The sequence below is a fragment of the Notolepis coatsorum genome (genome assembly GCF_963971535.1).
Source record: "Notolepis coatsorum genome assembly, chromosome: 7".
Lineage (NCBI taxonomy): Eukaryota > Metazoa > Chordata > Actinopteri > Aulopiformes > Paralepididae > Notolepis > Notolepis coatsorum.
The window spans coordinates 140,422,649-140,432,999 of record NC_140171.1 but is presented as its reverse complement, the minus strand read 5'-3'; the positions used below and the strand labels follow the sequence as shown (position 1 = coordinate 140,432,999).

The following is a 10,351-nucleotide window of genomic DNA, read 5'->3' as shown; positions in this document are numbered from 1 at the left end:
GCAATTTAACGTCAATTTCAGCTTGGTTGTGCATCGTTTTCATAGCCATCGCCCTGATCAGCGTACTAACGAATGCCATTATTGACAATCAATTAATCAGAAATGACCCCCCCCCCCCCTTTCATGCATGCATGATGGAACATAATATACCGATCATATGCATTTGAATTTTTTATTGTAGCCAATGGATTAAGTATAATATGTGTCGCGGGCTATTACTAGCCTCCCAGGAATGACCCTAGACCACTCCAAAACTTATATTCACCACGGTATAAAACAAGAATGTATGGATGGAAAAAATATTCCTTTTTCACATCTTGAACGATAGATACTCGATGTCAAATGGGCCATAGTATTGCATCCATAGCAATAATATTTATATAGTTATAGCCCTGCAAACAAGGTGAGCAACTCCCAATTCGGTACCCATCCCTAACACATCACACACACAGAGTAGTGCACACGGGTCATCATGACATCATCACACACAGAGTAGTGCACACGGGTCATCATGACATCACACACAGAGTACTATAGTGCACACGGGTCATCATGACATCACACACAGAGTACTATAGTGCACACGGGTCATCATGACATCACACACAGAGTACTATAGTGCACACGGGTCATCATGACATCATCACACACAGAGTACTATAGTGCACACGGGTCATCATGACATCATCACACAGAGTACTATAGTGCACACGGGTCATCATGACATCATCACACACAGAGTACTATAGTGCACACAGGTCATCATGACATCATCACACAGAGTACTATAGTGCACACGGGTCATCATTGTTAAATTCACTTCTACTGCGGCCATTACGGTAATCTGGATAAAGGTGAATGGGCGCTGTTGTTGCGCGTCACTGGTTTTGGACTGGAGGAAGGCTGTGGCCACTACGCTGTGGAGCGTGAAATAAACATGAATGAAAGATAACGGTTGTCTTATTTGCGACTTAACATGGTAGCAGAGGATGTCGGCCTCTAACGTTAATAACTACAGGCAGCCGCCTGGACTGGACGAAAAGACGTCTTTTGAGAAGTGGAAGAATGAAGTTGAGATGTGGAGTCGGGTGACGGATTTAGCCAAGAAGAAACAAGCGTTGGCTGTTGCTCTATCGTTGACGGGGAGGGCGAGGGATACTGCTTTGGAAATACCTGTCGATGATCTAAATAAGGATGATGGAATGGTAACTTTGATTCGGGAACTTGACAGGGTGTTTTTGAGAGAAGAGAAGGACCGGGCTTACGAAGCCTATTCGGAGTTTGATCAGATTTCGCGAGGAGACGGCGTCTCTATGGTGGACTATATTGTTGATTTTGAACAGAAGTACAACCGGATCAAGAAATTCGACATGGTTCTACCTGACGCTGTTTTGGCATTCAAACTACTGGATACTGCGGGCCTCGACATCAAAGACAAACAGCTGGCATTGACTGCCTGTGGTAAGCACACCTTTGTTGATATGAAGTCAGGACTGAAACGTATATTTGGAGAAAAAACGGAGAAAAGGGCAGGAGGCATTACTGTGAAGCAAGATGCAGCTTTTTACACAGATCAGAGACGAGAGCAGCAGAGGCGGGAGCAGCCGCGATCGCAAAGTGGACAAGTTAGAGGACCATTCGCAGGCACAAATCCGCTTGATAAATTTGGAAGACGAACAAAGTGTGGGATTTGTCAGAGCACATTCCACTGGGTGAAAGATTGCCCAAACAAGAAAGAATATGTAAAAGTGACGGAAGAAAATGAAGAGCCAGATGAGTGTAATTTAATACTTTTTTCTAAGGAATCAGATGCAGCAATATTCATGGTTGAGGCTCTGGGAACGGCCGTCATTGATACGGCATGTACACGGACTGTATGTGGTGAAAAATGGCTGGATAACTATGTTGGGGGACTAAATGAGAAACAAGTCAAAAGGTTGGTTAGCACAGAGAGTAGCAAACCTTTTAAGTTTGGGGATGGGAGAGTTGTGCATTCTACAAAAAAGGTCAAGATACCAGCCAAGATAGGAGAAACAAAATGTTATATTGAAACAGAGGTAGTCTCATCTGACATTCCTTTACTGCTCAGTAAAACTTCGCTAAAGAGAGCAGGAGCTGTGTTGAACCTGGAAAACGATACAGCTATAATGTTTCAGAAACCAGTAGCTCTAGAGTTGACTTCATCTGGACACTACTGTCTGAACATACTGGATAAGGAGTCCCCGAGTGAAGCATATGAGAATGTGGTCCTGGCCATCACAGATAATATGACCAGTGTGAAAAAACACAAAGCTTTACTTAAACTTCACAAGCAATTTGGACATGCATCAGTTGATAGGCTAAAGAAGCTGCTGACAAATGCTGGAAACACGGATGATGAATGCACTGCTATTCTAGGGGAAATAGTAGGAAAATGTGAGATATGTCTCAAGTACAGCAAGGCTAAGCCCAAGCCTGCTGTTGGTCTGCCCATGGCCTCTAGGTACAACGAGACTGTGGCAGTTGATCTACATGAGCTAGAACCAAATGTGTGGTACCTACACATTATCGATCACTTCACTCGCTTTAGTGCAGGTAGCATCGTGACCTCAAAGAAGCCAAGTGTGATAGTGAACAATTTTGTGCATTCCTGGATCAGTGTCCATGGTCCACCTGAGCGTCTCTTCACTGACAACGGTGGAGAGTTCAATAATGAGGAAATAAGAGACATGGCGGAGAACTTCAACATCGAGATCAAGACGACTGCTGGCTACAGTCCATGGAGCAATGGTTTGCTGGAACGCCACAACCAATCCCTTACAGAGATACTACTGAAGGTAAAACTTGACAAAGGACTTGACTGGAAAACGGCTCTTGATTGGGCACTCATGGCAAAGAACACAATGCAGAACGTGCATGGCTACAGTCCACATCAGCTGGTGTTTGGACAGAACCCGAACCTTCCCTCTGTGTTTGTTGACCAGCCACCTGCTTTGGAGGGAACTACAATGAGCGCATGGGTGGGAAAGCACATAACAGCATTACATGCAGCAAGGAAAGCTTTTACGGAGGCAGAATGCTCAGAGAATCAGACGAGCTCTTCGAAAACAGCTTCGTCCAACAGATGAGAAGTATGAAACGGGAGACAAAGTGTTCTACAAAAGGACAGACTGTGTTGAATGGAAAGGCCCTGGGGTTGTGATAGGGCAAGATGGGGTGGTGATTTTTGTACGTCATGGTGGGACATATGTCAGGGTTCATCAATCTAGGCTGCGAAAAGTGCACCCTGGGGAAAGTAATACTGTGGGCAATGTCGATGTATCTGTTGGTGATAATAATGTGCCTGTTACTGACAATGATATGAATAGTAACAGTGGGGACATGCCCGTTACTGATGGTGATATAAATGGTGACATGAATAATGACGTAGAGGCAGCGGGTGTAGCAAACCAGGATATAGATAACCCTAATGGGATCAATCAAGACGATTATCACCAGACCGGCATAGAGGTGAAAACCGGTATAAAGGTAAAAGCCGGTCAGACAATCAGCTTTGTGGATAATGTAACAGGTGTTTCTCACACAGCTAAAGTGATGGGACGAGCAGGAAAGGCTACAGGAAAAAACAGCAACTGGTACAACCTACAGTACTTAGAACCTTTTGACATCACCGGTACTATGGGGTCAGTTGATCTTACTAAAGTAGACAATTTTCAGGTTAAGCCACTAGATGGTGTAGAACTATGCTCTGATATGCAGGAACATGATGTATTAGTAACAGAGGGTGTACCATTTGATAAGGCTAAACAAGATGAAATCAGTAACTGGAGGAAAAATGAGGTGTTTGAGGAGGTGAAAAATGTGGGTCAAAGACAGGTGTCAACGAGATGGGTGTGTACGCTTAAAGAAACCCCAGATGGTATCATACCTAAAGCACGGCTAGTGGCTAGGGGTTTTGAAGAATTTAACACTCAAGATTTACAGAAGGACTCGCCTACATGCTCATCAGAGTCCCTTAGATTACTCATATCAGTTCTGTGTCAGAAAAAATGGACATTGAACTCTATGGACATAAAGTCAGCTTTTCTTCAAGGAATGGAGCTGTCTCGGGGTATACACATCCGCCCTCCTCCTGAGGCTAAAAGTGAGGGGACACTGTGGAAGCTGAAGAAGTGTGTCTATGGACTTGCTGATGCCTTTCTCTACTGGTACAACAGAGTAAAAGCAACAATGATCAAAACAGGGGCCACTATGTCACAAGTTGATCCTGCTGTATTCTACTGGCTTGATGAAAACTGTATTGTGACTGGTGTTCTTGCCTGTCATGTGGATGATTTCATCTGGGGTGGCTCACACACATTTGCCACAACGACCATTCCCCACCTCAAAACAGTTTTCCAGGTGGGACGTGAGGAACAAGACAACTTTCGCTATGTGGGGATGGAACTCTCTACAGTAGGTGGAGACGTGCTTGTGCAACAGGAGATCTACATAAAGAACCTTCAGCCCATTCTCATAGACCCATCAAGAGCGTTGCACCGTGATGCTCTTCTCACAGAGTGTGAGACTGACAACCTAAGGTCAAAAATAGGACAACTCTTGTGGGTGGCTAGACAGAGTAGGCCAGATATCATGTTCGATACATGTGTCCTTGCAACCAATCTAAAACATGCTACTGTGCAAACTATGCATGAAGCAAATAAGGTAGTACGAAAACTGCAATCAGAACATGTCACCCTGAAGTTTCACAACTTAGGAAAGGAGGACTGTTTGAAGCTTGTTGTTTTCAGCGACGCATCCATGGGAAACCTCCCAGATGGGGGAACACAAGGAGGGCATCTCATCGTTCTGATGGGTGAGAAAGGACGATTCTCTCCAATCTGCTGGAAATCAAAAAGGATCAGAAGAGTGGTTCGGAGCACGCTGGCAGGAGAGACACTAGCCCTGGCTGATGGTATTGATAATGCCATATTTTTGTCCTCTCTCTACTCTGAACTTACTACAGGTATGGTCAAACAGCGCACCCTACCTGTGATGTGTGTTACAGACAACTTCTCCCTTGTGGAGGCTATCAAGTCCACCAAGTCAGTGACTGAGAAACGACTGAGACTGGAAATAAGTGGAATCAAAGAACTTATCCAGGACAAAAGGATCCAACGGATTCTGTGGTCTACCACGAAGGACCAGCTGGCAAACTGTCTGACCAAAAAGGGAGCATCTTCCCTTGTGCTGCTTAAAGCACTGAAGAATGGACAGTGGAAGCTAGATTACTGAATAACTGGTTATGATGACTGAGTTTATTTTTTTTTGTTTTCTTGAAATATCCTTGCAGTGTATTATTTGTTTAAAAAAAAAGAGAGTGAGATTTGGGTGTATTTTGTTTTCTTGAAATATCCTTGCAGTGTATTATTTGTTTAAAAAAAGAGAGTGAGATTGTTAAATTCACTTCTACTGCGGCCATTACGGTAATCTGGATAAAGGTGAATGGGCGCTGTTGTTGCGCGTCACTGGTTTTGGACTGGAGGAAGGCTGTGGCCACTACGCTGTGGAGCGTGAAATAAACATGAATGAAATATAACGGTTGTCTTATTTGCGACTTAACAATCATGACATCACCCAGAGTACTATAGTGCACACGGGTCATCATGACATCACACACAGAGTACTATAGTGCACACGGGTCATCATGACATCATCACACACAGAGTACTATAGTGCACACGGGTCATCATGACATCATCACACAGAGTACTATAGTGCACACGGGTCATCATGACATCATCACAGACAGAGTACTATAGTGCACACAGGTCATCATGACATCATCACACATAGTACTATAGTGCACACGGGTCATCATGACATCATCACACAGAGTACTATAGTGCACACGGGTCATCATGACATCATCACACAGAGTACTATAGTGCACACAGGTCATCATGACATCATCACACAGAGTACTATAGTGCACACGGGTCATCATGACATCATCACACAGAGTACTATAGTGCACACGGGTCATCATGACATCACACAGAGTACTATAGTGCACACAGGTCATCATGACATCACACACAGAGTACTATAGAGCACACGGGTCATCATGACATCATCACGCACAGAGTACTATAGTGCACACGGGTCATCATGACATCACACACAGAGTACTATAGTGCACACAGGTCATCATGACATCATCACACAGAGTACTATAGTGCACACAGGTCATCATGACATCATCACACAGAGTACTATAATGCACACAGGTCATCATGACATCATCACACAGAGTACTATAGTGCACACAGGTCATCATGACATCATCACACAGAGTACTATAGTGCACACAGGTCATCATGACATCATCACACAGAGTACTATAGTGCACACGGGTCATCATGACATCATCACACAGAGTACTATAGTGCACACAGGTCATCATGACATCATCACACAGAGTACTATAACGTCACAGTGCCCAAGTGCGTCCACCTTTTTATAGGATTCTATCACATTTGCATAACAATAGCGAATATTACGTACCTTGCGCCGTTTTCATTGGAGTTTTTTACAAAACAACGCTGTTTTATTTGTCCTATATATGCGGATATCATTTAAAAACTTAAATTTTACCATTTTAGTTCCCTTTAGACAACAAACATAATGCTAATGATGCACTTTAATTATGATAATTAGGTGGCCATTCACGGTCACTGTACTGAGGTGACGTGAGGGCGCATTCATAGTTTAACGCTCCTGTGTTCAGATCGCATTTTCATCAACTTTTACCGACCTGCTGACCTGTGAACTGTGAAAAAAGGTCTTGGAAAATGGAGTTCTTTTGTTTGAACCTGTTTTCATCCTTTAAAATCAATGCTGCCATCTACTGTCAGCTGGAAGGTAGTGTCGTTTGTCTACCATCTCATCTCAGGAGCAAACAACATCCCCATTTTATTTGTCTAACAAACAAAATATTAATCACAATCACTTGTCACATTAACATTTGTGAGTACATGTGTTTTCAACAAAAATATGACAAATTTAACACAACAGCCAGCACTTCATAAAATTTTATAAACATTATATAAAAAATACAATAAACATAACTTATAACAATAACTATTTACAGCACACCATACATATTTATACATTTTTTCATTCGCTCACTCATTCATACACTCATTCATCCAAACACCAGTAACACCAGAAACTAGCATCTTCGTCCTCCTCCTCCTCCCACTGGACACACATGGTGTGGAACCATTTGTGACAGTTGTCACACTGGACCCACGACACCAAACCCTCAGAGTCCACAGGGGGGTTCGCCTTTTTACACCGGCCACACCGCCAGATCCCCAGCTTCTGCCTCTTGGTGGTGTGACCTGCAGTTAAAAAGAAATTTATTATTATGACGCTGCTTGATTACAATATACCAAGGTCCAATAATAAGTAAGGGATAATGTATAGCTACGAGGTCATTGTCGCAAAATAATTGACCGACACGGAGTTTAAAATACCGAGGCGCAGCGCTGAGGTGTTTTAAACGTCAGTGAAGGTCAATTATTTTGCGACAATGATCGAGTAAAGCTATACATTATCCCGCTTATTACATGGCTAACTTACTAACAATATACCTAATTCATCGACAAGACTAGATCAAATGAAGACGCAGTTGTTCTGTGGCTCTGTCAGCCCAAATAAAGTGATTATTATTATCGGCAGCCGGCAGGTCTCTGGTCTGATTGCATGACTGAGTGCAGCTGTGCATATGCTGAGCAGCACTGATACAGTGTTGTAGTGGGCTTGATTGCGAACAGCTGCGCACAGCGGTCATTATTGTCCCACAGCGGTCATTATTGTGTGATAACGGACCTCTGACACGGGCTATTGACCAATCACAAGCAAGCATTTCGGCGAATGTGAAAACGCCATGTAATAAATATGAATAACTATCTATATAGTACTTTTCACACATGGACCACAGTTCAAAGTGCCCCACAGCAATTTGTATAAAATCAGCAAATTTTTTACAAAATAAATAACAATTCATAAGTTTGCCCTGACAAACTCAAAAAACATAAGTAACATGCCGATGGGTGTCGTGGGTCTGGCGTGGGAGGAGGAGGATGTCGATGCTCCTGTTGGTCCAGGAATACAGGAGGCTGCAGACACAAAAAGGGAGCACCACTCAAAAAAATTATTTTGTTTGGTTTGGTAAATATTGCGCTATGAACAGTCTATCAGTGTACTGTGTGTGTGTGTAGGCCGTAGGGGCAGGTACAATAAGAGTTTTTCTTCCTGTTCCTTTTGGCCATGGACATTTGTAGATCGTGTTTTTTTCACAGTTGTTTGAAAAAGCTTACGGTGGGAGGGAGAGGAAGTTGGCTGGGACACCCGGTGGGACTGCGGTGGGACTGCCGGCTCTGAGAAAATGGTTAAGAAACAATAAAACATGATTATTTATTCATAAAAATTTTTATACTTTTTTGCTAACTGAGAATGTTGTCTCCCAAATAACTGTTAAAAGAAAACAAATAAATAAATACCATCCATTATGGCTGTTGGGGAGGAAGAGGTGGAGGGGTGGTGATCTTCCCCTCTCAAAGCAGGCAGGCGAGTGCTGGTGTGGAGGCTAGAGGCGGGCAGCAGACTGTGGGAGGCAGAAGAGGGGGGCATGGAGGCTGAGGCTGAGGGACCGGCGATGGAAAGACCGGAGCTGGTGGTGATCCATGGCCTCCTGGGTCCACAGACGCACCTTCCTCTCCCTCTTCCGCATTTGCCGGATATTAGGCATGCTCTGCAAACACACAAAAATATTTTAAACAAGAAAGTAAAATAATATGAACTTTATTATTATTGTACGACTGACGAGTTTATTTTATTTGATTTATTTAGCACATTATTTAAAAAAAACAGTGCTAGGAGGGAACTTATGTGAGTGATTTATGATGAAATTAAATTAGATTTGAATTGTTTTTTTGAATATGGATAAGGAGGTTGTTGACCTCAATGATGAATTTAGTTTATTGCTATGGTTTGTTGGATATGAGTGAAATTCTGATGAAAAGATGCAGAACAATGGAAGGTATCAAGAACATCTTGCCTTTTGTTAATGAACTTGAATATGAATGAGCATGAAACCAAAATGATTATGCTGAAATATTACCAGACATGCAAACACACACACACAACCTTACCTTCACCCAGTTCAGCATGGCAGCCTCACACACACACACACACACCTCCATTCACCTGTAGAGAAACAAACAAGCACACACAAACCTACCGTGTCTGCTGTCTGACTTTGTCACTGCTTCAGATGTTTTTTTATACAGAGATTGAGAGAGAGAGAGAGAGAGAGAGAGAAAACCAGTTCATTATTTTCCCCGCGAAAATTATTGTTCTCCCTTCGATTATTTTCGCGCAACCTCAGTTCATCACTCGTTCAGACAAACTTAGATCTCTTATTAAGATTACAAATGTACAACACATTTCGTCGGACAAAACACTGGCTATATATGCTAGCAACATAACCAAACAATCTGACTTCATCTTGGGGCGAGTGGGAGTTCGTGTTTAAGGAACAGGAAGCTACTTTTACTTGGAAATCAGCGTCGCCCCGAACACATTCGAACAATTATAACGTTGCAGTGGTACAAACGTTCACATCTAGTAGTCTTTAGATGACTAAATATAGATGAATACTCATGAAATTTGATATATATACTCTAAAATAAGTATGATTTCATATCACCTACCTTTCGACGTGAAAATCTGGTGGGGCTGTGAGGAAAGATCCAGAATGCCGCGCAAGATGGGGCGTGACCGAAGTTGGGTTTGGGCGTTCCCAGATAAAGAGGGTGACCGGGATTGGTTTACGTTCCGTTAGTGCACACAGGTCATCATGACATCATCACACAGAGTACTATAGTGCACACAGGTCATCATGACATCATCACACACAGAGTACTATAGTGCACACGGGTCATCATGACATCATCACACAGAGTACTATAGTGCACACAGGTCATCATGACATCATCACACAGAGTACTATAGTGCACACGGGTCATCATGACATCATCACACAGAGTACTATAGTGCACACAGGTCATCATGACATCATCACAGAGTACTATAGTGCACACAGGTCATCATGACATCATCACACACAGAGTACTATAGTGCACACGGGTCATCATGACATCATCACACAGAGTACTATAGTGCACACAGGTCATCATGACATCATCACACAGAGTACTATAGTGCACACAGGTCATCATGACATCATCACACAGAGTACTATAGTGCACACGGGTCATCATGACATCATCACACAGAGTACTATAGTGCACACGGGTCATCA

General features: G+C 43.0%; 1 protein-coding gene across 1 annotated transcript; it reads right to left on the bottom strand.

Moving 5' to 3' along the window:
* Window positions 1-7,154: 7,154 nt before the first annotated feature.
* Window positions 7,155-8,688, bottom strand: LOC311231381 (uncharacterized protein). Its single transcript, XM_084317953.1, has 4 exons — window positions 8,529-8,688; window positions 8,346-8,405; window positions 8,073-8,144; window positions 7,155-7,364 (listed from the first exon to the last, which is right to left on the bottom strand). Exons 1-4 carry the CDS (start codon window positions 8,656-8,658, stop codon window positions 7,162-7,164), a joined length of 465 nt encoding a protein of 154 aa, XP_084174079.1. The 5' UTR covers window positions 8,659-8,688; the 3' UTR covers window positions 7,155-7,161.
* Between the last annotated feature and the right edge of the window lie 1,663 nt (window positions 8,689-10,351).

Coding starts and splice junctions, on each gene's coding strand:
- LOC311231381 (XM_084317953.1), bottom strand. CDS start 8,658: ATGCCCCCCTCTTCTGCCTCCCACAGTCTGCTGCCCGCCTCTAGCCTC. Junction 8,406..8,528: donor CCCAACAGCCATAATGGATG/GTATTTATTTAT, acceptor CCATTTTCTCAG/AGCCGGCAGTCCCACCGCAG. Junction 7,365..8,072: donor CAGACCCACGACACCCATCG/GCATGTTACTTA, acceptor TTTTAACTGCAG/GTCACACCACCAAGAGGCAG.